This window comes from Semicossyphus pulcher, unplaced genomic scaffold (assembly GCF_022749685.1).
Source record: "Semicossyphus pulcher isolate SPU_LCO1_2020_fin unplaced genomic scaffold, fSemPul1.0.p SCAF_1, whole genome shotgun sequence".
NCBI classification, from domain to species: Eukaryota; Metazoa; Chordata; class Actinopteri; order Labriformes; family Labridae; genus Semicossyphus; species Semicossyphus pulcher.
The window spans coordinates 31952869-31972028 of NW_027211603.1; the positions used below are offsets into that span (position 1 = coordinate 31952869).

General features: G+C 40.0%; 1 protein-coding gene across 1 annotated transcript in view; it reads left to right on the top strand.

Annotated features, from left to right (window-relative positions):
* Positions 1-19160, top strand: part of LOC138589795 (neural-cadherin) — a 334506-nt gene that overhangs the window by 164369 nt on the left and 150977 nt on the right. The window contains exons 14-16 of the mRNA XM_069660252.1: positions 6867-6994; positions 7218-7404; positions 12801-12944. Of these exons, the coding sequence (XP_069516353.1) occupies positions 6867-6994; positions 7218-7404; positions 12801-12944 (459 nt within the window). The remainder of the gene's footprint in view (positions 1-6866; positions 6995-7217; positions 7405-12800; positions 12945-19160) is intronic.

Sequence of the window (19160 nt, forward strand, 5' to 3'; positions counted from 1 at the left end):
CATTGTGAGCATTGTAGTCTCATGTTCTTCTCACTTTCATGTGTAATTTTGTTTTTGTTTGTTTTTTTGTCAAAGTTCTGGCTCTTTCTAATCTGCCGGTATAATGTAGTATATATATACTTTTTAATTTTGTGCATTACTTGCATTCATTGGACAGTGACAGTGGAGAGACAGACAGGAAATGGGGAGAGATAGATATGAATTGCAACAATGGTTGCCAGCTGGAATCAAACCAGTGACTGCTGTGATCATACTGCCATACAGCCTACACTATAACCAATCGGTTGCCGAGGCACTCCCAACACAATAGCAGTTCCATAAACAAGGCCTTAGAGAGCAAAACAATATGATTGACCCTTCTGTTCTCCCCAAATGCTCTTGATTCTCTCCCTCTCAAAGTCCTGCCGTATTCAGATTTTTCATTTGGAGTTCTTGGATTGTAAATCTGCACAAACCTTAATTATTTGCAGGGCTGGCCAGCTGCTATGAGTGTGATGAGCTTTAAGAGTACAACATATAGACTTAACCCCACTGCCCCACGCCCTCTGGAAAAAACCTAGCACAGAATGACAGTCTGTTCTCTTTCATCTCTGTCCAAAAATATCATGCTTTCACCTCTTTCTCTGCAATCATTTCTATCAGTATTTGATGGATCTGTGATGGAGCTTCTAAATAGGATTGTTTTTGTCTGGTGTTACTCTGTTTCAGTTATTTGTAAGCCTCTGGTAACCAGGCTTAAATCACCACCATCACTGCTAAATGGTGTTGTTTGCTCTCCCCTGACCTTGCTTCTCAGAATTATACTGCCTAACCCACATGCCCAGAACTCCCCCTGCATTTAATCCCCCTGCAACATGCACACATGCCCATACACACGTGCACGCTCACATAATTCACACATTAATCCAGTGAGAAATAATGAATTCAAACAGACCCTCTCGCTTCTCCGTCCCTCTCCTAACTTTCCCCCTCTCTCCTCCTGCCGCTCGCCCCTCCTCTCCTTATCTGTCTTAATAAGAAAGCTCTTTGACTCCTCCAGAGGCAGCGCAGCAGAGGGAGGCAGGGGGGTCTGTAATGGATTTAAGGCCCCATTTCTAATTCATAGATTAAGACATTTTCTCAGAAGAAAGGGTAGAAAGTAAAATGGCACATGGAGCAGATTTAATGTGTTGCTCTATTCAAGTCACTTCTGTATTTCTCCTAGCCTCAAATCAGCTGTTTAAATTTGTCTTCAGGCAAACTTAAGTTTATGTTCTTGTTGATGACTGCTTTATCTTTCTGTAGCATGTAACTCTATCTTTCTCTGCTTGTAGTGGTTCAGGGGAACTACTACTACTCATTTTGTGTCCATTATTGATTGGACTAGAGCTTGTGTTGACCCTTATCTGGATGTTAATAGAGCTTTAAAAATAACCACAAAAGCAACAATGGCATTTATACATCAGCTGTCAGATCTACAGTATAAACCTCTACCTGTTTACATCACTACTGGCATAGTGCAAAGTTGGTAATGCACCTTATAGATAATGCCATTATAGTTATTTTTGTTGAAAGGCGCCTGGAACTCCCATCACAACAGGGCCCTAAGTCGCTAACTAGACTCTCCTCTGTAGTTTTGTTTGGTTCTTTGACTATATATTTGCACTCTTTGTGTTACAACTGCTGCACAACAGTTTCCCTCTAGATAAATAAAAGGTCTATCTTGTCATATTTTAACCTATATGCAGACTAACATGAAGCAACAAACTGCAGGCTGTGTCTCCAACAAATGCACTAGTAAACAAGTTCGATGTTAAGAAGTAGACTTCCAATGACCAGGTATAACAAGTAGGATTTTTCTTTGCATTTTGCAAACAACACATTCAAACTGGTCCCCTCCTCCTGGGCTCTTCGTCACCAGAAGCTCACTCTCACTCTCTTGTGCAAGAACACGCCCACCCTGCCGAGCTAACTCCAACAGCATCATGGTTACCTTTGCGCTAGTATGCTAACCGCCGGTTACCTTTATGCTTGCATGCTAACCGCCTTGTCCTACCCGGTGTGAGGCACCTACCTGTCCGACTCCCACACTCACCTATACGCTGTGATTGGCTCAGGGAACCACGACAGCGCCCCTCCAGAAAACAGAATAGATGTGTACTCACCAACACACATTTATAGAGGTATGCCATAAGTGATGATTTATATTATATTATATTATATTTGTAAAAGTCTGTATTTTATTTTTTTAGGAAAATCCTACTTATTATACCTTTAACATAAAATTAATGGGATATAGATTACCACCTTTGTTCCAATAGCTGCAGGCTCACTTCTGGATGAAGGTCCAAAACCATCAACTCTTGTCCAGGATCCTACATGGTAACATCTAAGGACGACTGAAATTTCTCTACTATTTATTGCAATATGTGTACTTTCAGTTTACCCACAACAGACAAAGAGACCTTTCAGGAAAGCTTAAAAATCGAAACGAATTGATTAAAAATGAGTTTCTAGCAGCGCATAGTTGATGCTGTTAAACAGCCCTGTGTTAAAAGAAAAGGCTGCGTTGGCAGGAGTTTTTCTATTCAGCTACCTGTGAGTTTCAGTAACAGATCAAAGAATTTAAAGGCTGATCAGATGCCAAAGCACTGCTCTGCAGTTAAATACTGTTATGTTGCAACTTTCAACTATGGAATATTATCACATAGGCAGTTAATTTATCTGTATAACAATGACTGTCAGGTAAACAGGAGAAGTATAGCTTTCATATGACAAAGACATGTACCAGGAATGAGCACTTGGCCAATGCAGTGCCTTGTTAGATGAAGCTTCATGACAGTGGGGCATTTTTGCATTTATCTAATAATGAAAGCCAAAGAGAGACAGGAAATACTGGGGAGAGGGGAATTTACACTATGATTAGGTTATTTTAGGTTTTTGCTGAAGACTGTTTAATGCCGCATTGAATCAGCAGACCTAATACTGACATGAAGGCGCTCTCATTCTTTTGGAGCTTGAACAGTAGAAGAACAATCTCCATTTGTTTTGGGCCAGAGTGCAGAACATTTGGCTCTCTGTCAGCACATCTGAAGAGTTTGGTTAAGTATGGCAAATAGTTGAGGTATTCAGACCATGAAGAGTTTTACATTTAATTAGCAAGATCTTAGTTCGATGTCTGAAATGCAGCAAAGTGAGTGCAGTGCAGCCAGGACTGGGAAGATGTGCTCTGTGATTTTGGTGTTTCCCAGAAACTTTCTGGTCAAAATGCTGATGTGCTTTTGCAGCACCACTTACACCAGCATAACAAGGTCCAATCATCTTTGGTAATTTTGCCTTCATTTCTTAGTTGCAGGAAGCAGGAAATGGTCAAGGAACAAAGCAAAACAGACAGGCTCATTTATGGAAAGCAGGAAACAGCAGGCGGTAACTCCTACGACCAGTTTTTTTTTTGGTGGTATAATATATAGATTGGATGAAGGAAGGTGGATTTAAGGCACAATGCCAAGTAATTCATTTAAAGAAACTTGGCTGCAACTGAAGTGATAAAGTGTTGGGAACAAGTAAACAGAAGTAAAAAGTAAAAAGAATAGGTAGACTAAAAAAGGCTTTTGGTGTATTTCTTCACCTCACCAGTTTAGGAACACCTGAAATTCAACTCATCTGAAGGGTCAGCATTATGAAATTTGAAATATGCTTTTTAGCAGCAGCAATATTATAAAAATATGAGGCTCTTTTTGCTAATATCACTAAAGCTCCTTTCTATAGATAATTGAACTCCTAGTGTGGATGTGACTGCTCCGATATTCAGGACAGTACAACTACTAAAGAACAGTTTTTTTTAAAGGTTTCAAGATTGTGACCCATGTAATAGATGATGCGTTATGTTTAGATTATAGATTTCCATGCAGTTCAAAGTCTTCTGACAACTAAATGTTGTCCTTGATAGGCACAACAGATGAATTCAAATCAGAAAATATTATTGGTTTTATTGGACTAGTAGAGATGCCACGGTGGGGACATGTTCCCACCGGTTAATAAACTTGTGACACCACCGGACAAAAAAAAAAAGTAACTGATGACGCTCAATACCTGTAGAGCTCCCTTTATTTCGAACAAAACGAATGCTTAGAAGGTTGCTTCACTATTATTTTTTTAGTGAAAAACACAACAACAATAAAACAATATTAAACATTTAAATAGTCTCGAACTTTTATGAATAAAAGAAACAAGGCGGATGACGGCTTGGTGGCAGCGTATGGCACGCATACCTGAGCTGTAATATAAAATTACACAAATAAATTAGATATGTAAAATTTTAAATAATATAGGCCTGCATAGTTAAAAAAAAGAAAGAAAAAAAAGTGACATTGGCAAACACTCTGGAACCAAATAAATAATAGGAAACAAATTAAAATAGGAACCAAATACAAAATGGAATAAATAAGAAAACAGACTCTAAACAAAGCCTAAACTCCAGGCTGTAGGCGACGATAAACAACAAAAATCCACAGGCTTAAAAGCACAACAAACAATAATAATAATAATAATATAGAGAGTACACAATTTAAAATTGGCAAACACTATTGAACCAAACAAATGTAGGAAACGAATGTGACAAGTAACCTCGTGCTGTAGGGGTGTAACGGTATACAGGAGTCACGGTTCGGTACGTACCTCGGTTTTGGGGTCACGGTTTGGTATGAGTTTGGTACAACAGGAAAAAAGTAACAAGAAGTCCCAAAATGCATGGTTCTAGGTTTCTTTTCATTTATTTTGGACGGTAGTGCAAGTTAGTCTGAGGGTCCTTTAGAACTACCTGAGATAGTTGGTGCAGCCTGTCAACAGTTAACAAAAGAGAGAAAACTAAAACATCCTTAGTATAGTTGTAGGGATGAACTGAAGTAACAGGTAGAGCATATAGTCTAGCATATGCCAACAGGCGTCTTTAATAACTTAACATCATTATAAAAATAAGGAACTCTAACATACAGTACACTGTATATTTTTCATTTCCTACTCCGAGTTGATAAAGTGTGCGATAGTCACTGGCACTGTCACTGTGAGATAGCTTTCGGTGTCACGGGAAGTCCATCCGTCAGTTGTTAGTGCAACAGTGGATGCAGCGGACGACTCGTGCACTATCGCTGCTCATGTACGCCTGTAAAGGGCAGGGACCGCGGACTGGCTTTCGTGTGCACGGGAGGGGACATTGTAACGAGGCTCGAGCACTTTTAATAAATACTTGAAGCCGGGGTCCTCTACTACTGCATAAGGGCGCATAGCTGTTGAAATGTAAATGCCAATAGCTTCGGTGATTGGCACATCTGGGTGATGCCGTCTGATATGCATAAGCATGTGCGATGTGTTTCCACTGACACAACTGCCGAACAATGCCAGCACACCGTCCTCGTCCGATCCACCACTCGCACTCCATCACCGTTGTAGTCAACTGGGAACCCGAAATTTCCCCACACAGCTGATTTAAATGTAACAGGCGGGTCTACCAGCTCTTGTGTGTCGTCTGAGCTTGCTAGATAGAGTCTGCTCTGCTTCTTCTTCTGCATTTGCTGTTAAATGGTGTTTTGCAAAACAGTTTTACGCGCATTACCGCCCCCTGGATTAGAGTGTGGATACTGCCATGTATGACTGCATTTGTTTCTCCTCTCAGACTGACGTATTCTTCGTATGACTGCATGCACCGGACCGTGACGTCCGGACCGTGACGGTTCGGGACGAATACAAATACCGTTACACCCCTATCGTGCTGACATCTGACACCTGCTGCTACTCTCTGTGCTGCTGCTGCGATGAAGTGGATACTGCAGTTTCTAATTGAAGCAAGAATATACACTATAGTATTTAATAAACGTGGGAGCTGCACTGATTTGAAAAAATGAAATCTATGGGTTTTATTTCTATACGAGGAAGAGCATGTTGGCTCGAAACGTCACTTTGTGCTGAATAAACCTTTCTGCGGGAGCTCTGATGTGCGGATTATTGTTTTTTTTTTATATGCTTGATTGTTTTGGATCCAGCACCCACTGGGGGATGTGTGTGTCTATATTAAATTTTTTGCTTTTTATTTCTATATGCCCAAAAAAGGCAAAACTACGGTGGGCGGTGGGGGAGTTATGCAATCCGTAGGTGCCTGAACACCGCGTAACACCAGAAACACCAACTACCGCGTCAAGCGTAGGGACTAGTAATAATGCAATATATCGGGATGTCACAACTGTAACATCACTGCTTCAAAGGAGTAGTAGTACAGTTATTATTATTAAAAACTATGATTAAAAGATATAAAAAGAGCAGCATTTGTAGTGAACATGCATCTCCTTCATGGTTGATGCTCTGTGTATTCTAATATGCCATGAAAGTCATTGCTTAGCTCTGTGTCTGATTTTAAAACGTTTTCTTGTTATTCTTTTTTTTTTTTCAAATCTGTTGAGGTAGAGAAACTCAGTAAGTGTTGTATTCCAAACTGTGAAGATTGTCAGTAAACAAAGCTAATTGAACAGCAGTAACTCTTAAATTATGTGCATGAGCGCGCAAATGAGGCCCAACTTTTGTTTCCACAATGAGGAGAGTGCACTAGACCAGAAACAATACATGTCCTTTGAGTATCTAAATTGTTCTGAAGTGATTCTTAGGAGTTTTTATGGATCCATCTATAAAATCTAACAACTAACTATTTTTGTTGATCATTTTGCCAACGCCACTTGTTGGTAATAAGCAGCTCTAGGAAATGTTGCTGCCTGGTGCTGCTGGGTTTGGGCCGTATGAGGACCTCATCAATTCTCTGTGACCACAAGACAAACAATGCAAAAATACTTATTTTGTGTATCCTGAGCACACTCTCTCTTCCTACCTTCTTTCTTCTCCAGATGTAAATGACAACGTCCCCTTTTTCACTTCCTCCATCTACGAGGCCTCGGTCACTGAGGGGGCAGAATCAGGAGCTTTAGTATTCCAGGTTTCTGCCAACGACCTCGACCTGGGTCAAAATGGCAAGGTGAAAACTGCCTCACACAAATGCACACACACACTTTGGTATAAGTGGTAATGTTGCTCTTTTGGCTGGTCAGTCAACAAGGGTATGTATTATGTTTAGTCTCCCTCTGTCTATTAGTATCTATAATGTCTTCTTCCTTGCTGGGTATCTTAGCAGTAATTAACGGTGTTTTAGCACCTGATCCTCTGTTCAATTATGTCTGCTCCAAATCCCTACTGCCCAGATCTCCTACTCCCTGCTGGAGGATCGAAGTGGGGACCATCAGTATTTCCGGATTGACCCCGAGCTGGGATTCATCTACACACAGACTGTGTTTGACCGCGAGACCAAAAGCTCGTACCTGTTGGAGGTTCAGTCTGTGGATGGCAGAGAGTCAGCACGGCCAGGCAAACACGGACAGCCCAACTCTGGTAAGTAAGCCTGACTCTGCAACTAACAACCCTGACTATATGGTTCAGGTCTGATTGCTGTGGGGTTTTTTGTCTAGTATGTTTAGGTATATTACCTAAGTGTGGAGAACGAGACTTATAAAAGCTAATATGACGTAGCTAGGTTGAACTGCTGCTGTGTTTTAGCAGTCACTGGTAAAAAGCTGCTGCAGTATATCGAGATGAAACTGTCAGAATTGGAATGAAACATTTTATATTTTGATTACAGACAACTTCTGATACCTGTACACCAAAAATCGTATTATCGTGCAAACTGCTGCTATATCCCCCCCGATCTCTGTTTCCACCTTTAATTGGTCTTCAGGGATTTACCAACATTTTGTCACAGGAGCGTGAGTGAGGTTGACAAGAGATCATAGGTGATAACGGATGGCTCGCAGTCAGCATCATGGTTCATCATGAAGTTGTTGGGTGGTGTCCTGCTCAGGGTTTTGCTGCACTGAATTGGAAAAAACATTTCTTTATGGATCTAGTTTTCTGCATGGTGTCATCAAGTAGGAACCAGGAAGGGTGTTACCGAAACATTTACTTGAAAGTTGCAAGAAAACATTATTAATTCAAAATATCGATGTATGCTGAACCAATAAGATTTCCCTTAATTACCGTAAAATCCGGAATATAAGACGCAGTCTGTTTTTGGGGGTATACCAGAGGGAAAAAGGGTTTATATATATTATCAAGGGTTTGATAGCTATTTATTAATAAAAACATGTATACAGGGGTGCTGGTTTAGCTCAGTTGGTAGAGCAAGCACCCCATGTACAGAGGCTACAGTCCTCATCGAACTGATGGCAGGTTCGACTCCTGGCCTGCCATTCATTTGGTGCATGTCATCCCCCACTCTCTACTCCCCACATTTCTTGTCTATCTTCAGCTGTCCCATAAATAAAGGCAAAAGGCCCAAAAAATAATCTTAAAAAAAAAATAACATGTATAAATGTACAAATTACAGCCTACCATCTGTTTTCACCATGTCGAGTTTGTAATCCTGCTAGCTACCGGTGCTGTAGCTAGCGGTAGCTGGCAGCCTACGGTAACGTTGATTGTTGTGAGGGTGAGTTAGTTTTCAAAACAGCACTGCAGCGTATTGTAAATAGGAGATGTTGTAGCGGCTTGGACCCGGAAACAGTTTAATGCCGAGATTAACAACCAGATAGTGCCATCTTCTGTGTAAAATACCATACCACAATAACATACCTCTCTCTGCATTTAATACTGGTATATTGGTCGCACCGGTGTATAGGACACAGCCCACTTTGTAGAAAAAAAACAAAATTGGAATGGGTCTTATACACCAAATTTTACTGTACAGCCATTATTCTTCTAAACATTATTCTTCTAACTGAAAGTTGATTCATCACTCCAGACTAGACTTTTTGAATGTTCCAGACCAGTTGTGGCGAGGTCACTGCTCAGCCGAATGCTTTTATGCTGTTGCTTCTGGAAACAGATTTAAACTCTGTAGTGCATCTGTCTAGTTCAGGTTTGTGTGGGTTATGGTCTTAAATTTGGAAAATGTTGCAAGGAACAATTTTATTGTAAACATAATATTTTACATAGAAAAAAGTCATCAATGAGTCACTCAGAACTTCTGTATATGTTGGTCGATTCAGATTGCATGGCTGTAGGCTTGATATTATGCAACTGCTCGCTTTGGCTTTGGCAGCTAAATCCACTAAATGGAAGTAATTAGTGTATCTGTGTTCATGTATCAAGTGATACTGTTGTTTCTTCATTTAAGCAACAACATTAACATTGATTGCAGTTGTTACCAATGCACATAAGGAGGCACATAAGGGAAAACAATTCTCAATACGAGACAAAATGTATATTAACAGTGATTTTTTTCAAAACCAGGCTGCAGGGATGTTTGAAACTGTTGTTACCCGTTTGATGTTTTTTAATCGTTTGTAGTAGTTCATTAGAAGTAGAGTTAAATATCCTGTTTTTTAAATTTTTAGCTGTCATGTGAAATTTTTAAACAGACTGATTTAATAGCAGACGTGTTTCCAATTCTGTTGATATTAGAGATGTTATCCAGTTGGTATAAAGATGACAAGCACCACGGGGGAGAGAGCTGCAGACAGCTGCTCAGTAGACTTAATTTAAGGCTCCAAATCTTCATTGAAGACAGCAATAAAGTCTGTTTTCCTCTTTCTGTCTCTCTCCCACATCTGCTCATCTTTTCCCTTCTGAAGGACCAAAGGCCATTTTTCTCTTTCAGTCTGTCTCTCTTGCTCCCTCACTGCCTCCATCTCTCCATTTCTCTCTCATTTGCTGCCAGATGAAATGCATACATGCTTCAACGGTAGAATAGAGACACACAGAAAGATGAACAGATGTTGAGGCAGATGGATGGATGGAGAGAGGTGTTGAAGAAACAGCGAGACAGACCAGGATATATTTTTAATAAATGTGCTCATAGATTATAAACAGCTCCTCACTCTAGTTTTGTCTCACTCTGACATTTGTGGCAATGCAAACACAAGTTAAATATTAAGCAGAGCAGAGACCACAGGGAAGCTGTGGGAGTAAGTTAATGTTATTTATTTTTTTGTGTTATGAATATTGAATGAGCTGGCATGAAGAAGGATGGGTTACTAAATTAGCAGATACTTATACAGATGCACACATCAAAACACAAACCCGCAAGTGCATGTAATTGCAATTGTTATCTATCTCTGATTTAACAATTTCCACAGGGAAATCATGTGGATGTAGCATGAGCCAATTTTACTCAATCTGTTATACCTGTAATGAAACGCATCTCACCGCATCTTGAAGAGTTGCAGGCCTTAAAAGGTTTGTGATTTCTATTCTCAAATACACCAAAACTACAGAAATTACAGAGTTTATACGAGCATGGCAACATACCACATTGTCATGCAGTCTTTCTCAGTAAAAATGAGGCAGAATACAGAGTACAATTTTCATCCAGACATTTTAAATAATCAATGTAAATTATATTAATCTGGTTTAATCTCTCACTTTCTCTCATGTCCAGTAGGGCTAAACGGTTTTGAAAAAAATATCTAACTTCTAACTCTGACTTCTGTTGCGATTCTGATATGATTTGCGATATTAAAGGGAATGATAATTTTTACATAATTATTCTAATTTTCATTGAAAAATATGACTAAGTGATTATGGTGTGATTTCTGCAGGGATCTGTACCAAGGGAAGATATTCGATACTTTCGTCTGTGTATGACGTGTAGGCCAGAGCACCTCTGCAGCACAATCTTTCAATTAAAATGTTTTCTTAATACACATTTCACCCTTATTGTGCCTCCTGCGATTTCAAAATTGCTGTAGCCCATAATTAACTGTTCAGCCCTAATGTCCAGCTTCCTTTTGTAACAGATGATCACATTCTGCTCTCCCTGTCCAAGAAATATGTTTTGGCTACTCAATGGATGCAGACTGAAAATCTCTTAAGGATATATACTGTAAATGACTAGTGCTTGAACTGGGCTGGAACTCTATCAACACCTCATGGTGTACATTTATAATTACTTTATTCAAAATTTTATTAGCATCTGTTTAAGATCACTTTATATACATGGTTACTAAATAAAAAGCTTGTATTCCTCAAATATGTATTTCATGACACAGTTCCATCTGTTCCACTTCACAGGAATTAATTACCTTTTTTAAATCTATACCCACCCTTATTCAAGTTCTTAACTCGTCACTCTGATGAAATCTTTTGTCGCCTTAAACTCCTCGTACATGTGATCACATGGACATTCTAACAACCCTCTTATTGCACTGAAAGTGAAAGTGAGTAATAGTAAGTTACTTACAGGATGTGTCTGTGTCTTCAGTTATTTTAAACTTTAACACTGCCCTTCAAAATTCCCATGATGCACACCCTCCTGTGTCTTCTGCAAAAATCATTAAAATGAAGAAGAAATATCTTTTTTTTTTTAAATGAAAAAAAAAATATTTGGTTATTAAAATTAATACTCAGTGTGAAACATATCAGCACTACCGTGGCTTTCTCACAAGCTCTTGCACGTACTCTCCTGTTACGGAGCATCTTTGAATGCACACGTCACTTTACACGTTAATAATTAACTTTAGTCTCACTGAAACAAGCTACTACAACAACTGTGTGGCGTGTGGTAATGGTGGCGGAGAATTAAATTCCCAGTCCGGCCGGGGCCCCCACAGTAACAGACAGGTGTAGGTATGTTGATTTTATTACATAAGACATATTTGTGTTTAATAAATGTACCCTACAGCACAGCTCTCTCAGAGCGCTGAATGTCCGATCTACCATAACCTGATTATTTTATTTGTTTATTTTTCAAACAGGAAGCCTATGTTGATCTTTTAAAAGGCATGTTTCTGCTTAAATAAATATATCTGCGAGTACGAAATTTAAAAAAAAAAAAAATGAAGATTTGAAGGCAGTACAGGAGAGGAGGGCATGTTAGTATGTGCTGTATTTAACTTTTCACATCTACACATTGACAAACAATCAGCAAGAGACGCTGCAGACTAGAAACAGCAAAATGTTGCCAAGAGATCACTGAAATAACCATAAATAACACGTTTTCACAAACAGTAAACAAGCTATCTTGTTAATTACAAACTCTTGTGTGGGGTGGGGTTAGACGTGTGATTTTTACACATACATGTCTGTACAAGTGTGAAAACATGCAAGAGCAGGAGGCATAAGCAGGTGAGAGGAGGGCTGCTACATCTGCTCAGACACGTTCTGTATTTGTCCTCTCTATCACAGATTCTGAACACGTGCAAAGCCCTGGCATCTGCGACGTGTTAGGCTGCATTAGTTTGCTATCTGTGCCATGAACTATATACCATCTCTTTCGCCCTGGCTTTAATAATTTATCTCTTCTTGAAGCATGTATCGCAAATTACGCTTGTTTTGATACTGATATCAAAGGAAGCGTAGTATGTTTGGTTGCTCAACCATCGAGCCTTACACCAATGCCCCCAGGGTGCTTTGTACTCCGCTTCAGCCTCCGGTTGGATGCTGCAGGGAAAGAAGCAGCTGGATTAAATGGTAAAATAGACAGACACAGTGGAGACAGATGATAGAATTAACAGAAAGGTGTTAAGACAGCGGCTCGAAGGAAAAAGTTGATGTTATTTTTGTTTGTCTGTGGGCATGAAGAAGTGTTTACTTTCCCATCTGTGTCTGTGTGTTTGCGCGTGTGTGTGTGTGTATGGTACATGCTGGTGAAAAGTGACTAAATTGTTGGTATCCAAGAGAGACAGACAGATGTTCGTGTTCACGTTGACAGAATAAGAACAACCACATGTTTATAATCGCCTCTCTCCTCTGTCTCTTTCTCTCTCTCCTTGTATCTGTCTTTTTATTTTCAGACACGGCATATGTTCGAGTTTTTATCAGTGACGTGAACGATAACAAGCCGGCGTTTGCCCAGGCGTCCTATGAAGTGGATGTGGATGAGGATGCCGATGTTGGCTTTGCAATCCTCACTGTCAGTGCCATTGACGGGGACGAAGGTGGGTGGCATGGATAAAGGAATATGCATAATGTGAACGTGTGTGTTTGTGATGTAGATACAGAATTTAAAAGTGTAGGAGTGATGGTGCGGCTGGTGCGGCTGGTGCTGTAAATCCATAATAAGCACATTTGCTGAAGTACATTGCTGAGGTGTTTCTCTTCTCCCTCACTCAAGAAAAACTTTCTCTCTTCACTTTTGTTTGACCCCTTTTACTTTGAGAAGAAATGAAATGAATTGCACTAGAAAACGTATTGAAGTCATGAAAAACGCAGTAATATGCGAGTTTGAAGCAACCCATTTTTCATAACCTTTCAATTTAAGGCAAAGAAAGAAGCTCTCAAGCTTTTAAACATGTACTTTCACCATTTGGGACTTCAACACTGTTTTTTCCCCACTCCAGTCAAACATTTCTTACTGTTAAGATGTGGCTTCACTGACTAGTTGAGGACAAGTTGACTGCAACTCTGACATGGCTGGTGTTTTCTTTATTTTTCACAACTTGCTGTCATAAAACATGCTGTTGGCCATAGCTTAAAAATTTACAAGCTTAGAATTACAACATTTCACACCAATAACTAAGATAAAACCATGATTATGTTCGGGATATGGGTCTTATGTCCGTCAGTCCAATTCTTGTTATATCCATACCTCTGCAGGGCCTTAAAGTAATAATCTACACTCTATCAAAAAATCACAAGCGGCGCCCAGTTAGTGACGCGTTTTCCATCACCCAGCAGTGGTTGGTCTGCCAGAGAGGGTAGGCGGAGCTAAGCGGCTGATTTTCCGGTCTCTACAGTAATCTACTATGGCTGAACACACAAAGAAAAGATGGGTGACTACAGATACAACTTCAAAAATAAGTGAAAATCCAAAGAAAAAGAAACAAATTGGACGCTCACATGAAGGCAAACAGTCTAAAAAGGAAAGCGACCGTCAGCCAGGAAAATCAAGAGTTACAACCGGAGCCAACTGTGGACGTCACACATGCAAAACTGTCTGGATATCTGGGAAGAGTGCCCGCAATTACGTTGATGTCCTTAGAATCAATCATTCAAGTCCGTAACGCGGATGGAAAGGAGGACAATGTGACCATTTTTAACATGCCATAGGATACTGAAGTGTTGACAGTCCTTCTTGGTGCTCACCTTGAATCAGTGGTAGGGATGTAACGATACCTCGCAATGCAGTTAAAAATCGATACATATAAGTGACTAGTCAAATGAAGAGATGAATCGCAATACTGTTTTTTAAACAGCAGAGGGCGATATCTGCTTTTGGCTGCTCTTGTTAGACATCATCGCGTCTTTTGCATCTGCAGTTGAATAGAGGACTATATAAATAGTTTAACCGTGGCAATTGTGCAGCACGCGATGCTGCTGCTGCTGTCACAGGCAACGTCAGCTACGTTAACAGCGATACCTCGCCCTGGTGTTAGTGAATTCTGTGGCCACATAAACGGACAATCCATGGAGCGGACGTGCGGCAGAAATTTGTTTTCAAGATAACAGACTGAAAAGTCCCAAATAGCCAAATAGAACGATTTTTTCTCGTTAATTGTATATATGAGAATTATGGCACACTGCATTTATCTTATAGGCTATAATTTGTTTTTTTTACATCACAATAAATAAACTATAATACCTAAAAAAATAAAAAGGATATTACATTTCTTTATGAATATGAGAAAATTGCATCGTGAACCCAGTATTGGGATTTGTATCGAATTGTGAGTTTAGTGTATCGTTACATCCCTACTCAGTGGTGACTATAAAGGTCTTCTCTGCTGCCGTGTTTAACATCTATGAGAAGAATCTACGTCATAGAAGTTGTAGCTTCTGTGCAGGAACATCCATATTTGTATCATTGTCTGGTGTCACGGCTTTGTGCTTTATCAGATACTACAGGCATGGGAACAAGTACAAGGAAATTTGACTTTTGTGTCTCTCATTTAACTAAAACAACTGGAACTTGACTGGTTGGCGGAGGCAAGCAGCCACAGGGTGCTAATTTTAGTTCCATTTCCAATTGTTTAATAACCTATATTAGTTACAAAGGCCTAAGTAGTTGACCTTTTCAGCGAGTCCATGATCCTGAAATACGATGATTAATGTTTGTGATGAAACATGCAGAGACACTCAGCTCTAATAGCCAGAAGCAAATGTCAGCTCAAGACAATAACGAAGAGACTATTTTTACTCTGAGGAATGAAAAGAGTCTCTCACAGAGTGTCTTTGAGCACTGTGGCTCACACAGTCAGAAGGCATCTGGAAGCTGGGTGGGACTGTGATCGGAGAAGGTCTGGTAGTCACAGATCAATAACAAAAGCATATGAGAATTACTCATTGTTAGTGTCTAGGGCTTCTGTAAAAAGGGGGTGATGCAACTGACATCAAGATTCAGCTAAATGAGAGTCCACTGCAAAACTTTCTGCTGAAGACTTTGGCATGTTGCTGATGGCTCTTTATGCAGCCATTAAAGCAGAGTTAATACACGTGTTTGAATTTAGTGACACAAGAACTGAACTGCTGTTAAAGAATATTGTGTAGTAGGCAGAGAGCTCCTCCTCTCCAAAACAAACGCCAAGCTCCGGTAATTACAATCAGTTAAAACACTGAATTAAACAGCGTTGTGATCAAAATGTATGTCTCTCCAGCTCAAGCAGACACAAGTGAGAGATGTGTGGAAAAACTCCAGTTATCACTCTCCTTTTGTCCGAACTAACTAAGAGAAATATCCTTCTCTTAAAGTGGTAATCTTGAAGATCCCTTTCGTTCTCTTTGGCGGCACCTATGGCGATAAACAGTAATTGCGGGAGCACAGTGTTGCATGTGTGACATCCACTGTTGGCTCCGGTTGTAACTCTTGATTTTCCTCGCTGATGGTCGCTTTCCTTTATAGACTGTTTGCCTTCATCTGAGCGTCCAATTTGTTTCTTTTTCTTTGGATTTTCACTTATTTTTGAAGTTGTTTCTATAGTCATCGATCTTTTCTTTGTTTGTTCAGCCATAGTAGATTACTGTTTACTCACAACACTTGCAGAGACTGGAAAAGCAGCCGCTTAGCTCCGCCTACCCTCTCTGGCAGACCAATCACTGCTGGGTGATGGAAAACGCGTCACTGGGCACCCCTTGTGATTTTTTTTCGACGAAAGTCGGCACAGACACCCAGTCTGTAATACTGCAAATGAAAAGGCTTTCATCAGTGGGCCATAGGCTCAATCACCATTGTGTAACGTCATTCAGCGATAGATAGTGACTTAACAGACATTTATTTCAATGAAAATCTTCGAGATTATTACTTTAAGCTCCTAGCTGTTCAGCTCTCTTCACCAACTTCTCAGAAACTCAGTAATAAAGTCTGTCATTGCTTCTCACCCATTTTGTTGTTTGTCTGCTGTCATTCGCTGCTTACAAGTAGGAAGCCCAGGGCTTAGTTAGCAGCTCTCAAACAGCAGCCGGTGCTCCAGTATGCATCTATCTAGGTACATATTGTGACTATTTTTAGAAATGATGAGACTAAAATTGGACTTGCAAATGCTGCTGTTTTGTATGAGACTTCATGTGACTTACTTCTTTGGTGTGAGTGAAACAGCAGACTTGTTTTTTTCCGCATGTATAAAGAAGACGGACTGACATCAGAGAAGCTCTCAGTAGCTTACAGCGTCCATAAGCTTTCCTCTGTCTTGTGAATGATTGTTTTTGTCTTAGTCATTGCCAGACACCATTTCTCACTCACTCTTTTTTTCTCATTTCATTGAGAAAGATAAAACTACTGAATACTAAAGCAGAAATCCGAGAGGAAGAACAGAAGACGTACAGTTTAAGTGATGATTCAGCAGCAGATCTTTCTGTGAAAGAGATTACTCGATCAAAAAACATGATTGCAAATGTATCTGATTTGATTTGCATCTAGCATTCCAGAAAAGGGATAATATATAATATATTTACATATATGTGTGTGTGATGGATACAGCAAAAAGGTTTAACTATAAACTGGACTACTCCCTGCTCATAGCTCACGGTGAATATCCACGTGTGAAAGCTGATAAAATAACACAGCTGAAATTGGACCTGTGTCTCTGTGGTTACTGATGAGAGCTTTTAGTTTTTAACATCCAGGTACTTTTGTCACCTGAACTGAACTTCAATAACTGCACCTCTCTGTAGGTTCAGGCTGAATTGGTTAATTTTTTTCCCTTCCGCTGGATCTGAAAGTAGACATCTGGGAGCCATTACTTGCCTGTTATGCTTCACCTGTGAAAATTGCACTTGTCCAGATTGTGAAACAAGACCTTCGTGTAAAACAAGAGACAGCAGTCAGTGCTGGATTGCAAAAGATACCAACACTTTAAGCTGTTATCATCATCCAAACCTATTGATTGTCACCCAGGAAGAGTCTGATATGGTGTAAACGTAGAACCTGCCGCTATCGTGTCTGCATAACAAAAGCTCCCAATGAATTCTGCCTCAAGTTGTTGAGAATCCTGATTTAAAGCCGGAGCAAATCAATATCTACACTCATAAAGGTCTGATCATCTCTCATTTTCTGTCCACAATTTGTCAAAATGTCCCTCACAGAATTCATTTCATTATACATTTCAGCAGATATCAGCTCATGCAGTTTTTACAGATGCTTCTCTAAACACAGCATTTATCATCATATAGTGCAGAGGCCTGCCGTGAGCATTTATGCTGTGGGAATATGACCCTCAATGACTCAGACATGCACATAAGATCATAAAAACACACTTATTCTCTTTCTTAGTTGTCTGAGTATGAGACGCCTGCGTGTGAAGGAGGACAGGAAGAAATCAGAGAAGTCATTTCATGCTGCTGCCACTAATAAGGACAATGTAATGTTTTATGCAAATCTCACATCTAATACATAGGCAGAATTTGACAATGTGGGACCTTTATCATTTCTAAAACCAAATATAAAGCCCCAGTATGTAGCTCTTTTATTCACTCTACTAAATATTGATTGCTTTGGACAAATCATTGCAGTAAATTGTGTCCTTGTCGTATTAAAAGTTGCAAGGACAACTCTACTAATTGTCACCTCCTTTGTAATGTAAAATATCTTACTTTCGTTCTCTTCGGCGGCACCTATGGCGATAAACGGTAATTGCGGGAGCACACTTCCCGGATATCCAGACAGTTTTGCATGTGTGACGTCCACGGTTGGCTGAGGTTGTAACTCTTGATTTTCCTGGCTGACGGTCGCTTTCCTTTTTAGACTGTTTGCCTTCATCTGAGCGTCAAATTTGTTTCTTTTTCTTTGGATTTATACTTATTTTTGGAAAAGCAGCAGCTTAGCTCCGCCTACCCTCTCAGGCAGACCAACCACTGCTGGCTGATGGGAAATGCGTCACTTACTGGGCGCCGCTTGTGATTTTTTTCCACGAAAGTTGCACCAGACACGCAGGCTCAATCACCATTGTGTTACCTCGTTCGGCGATAGATAGTGACTCAACAGACAAATTAAAATCTTCGACGTTGGGTTAACACATGTAAATCACATGAAATAAGTGTGTCTCTATGTGTGTGTGTGTGTGTGTGTGTGTGTGTGAGTCAGAACTACCCTTACTGCGAAATTGCTATTTTTAAAGAGATGATTCCCAAGCATAGCAGGAAGGAACCCTTTTCTTTAGCACCTTTCATTAGCACGTGCTATATATAAACATCTATTTTTGTAGAGAACTTTAAAGGAAGTACAAAAGATTTCACTCCTTTTTAACCCCATTTTTATGGTGGGGCGTTTGGTTTCTTGGGTTTTAGTGACGCGCACGTGCGCTGCTTCCCTGTTCTCTTGACTGTACACCACTTTCAGTAAACTAAACTAAAGTACCGAGGGAGAGGAAAAGAGTTTTCAAATTGGTACAACTGGGAAAAAAAGCTCTAATTTTCTTTGTTTGTTTATTTAATAGTTTTGTTTTTAGATCTTCTGTTTGTTCTTCTGTCCTTTGGGTCTGAGCAGTTTTGAAAATTCTTCAGAGATTGAGAGAACAAGGAGAGAAGGCGAGAGAGAAGAGGGGATGCGATTGCATATATCCCCTAATGTCTCATTTGAATTGCCAACAGACAGACGGTACAAAACGATCTGGATTAGTGCATTCTCCTCTCTCCTTCCTTGACTTTCATCTTGCTAATAAGCTGGGAATCTCATCTCGTCTTCAGAGGTTTCTCCTTTCCCTCTCATATTAACATGAGGGGTG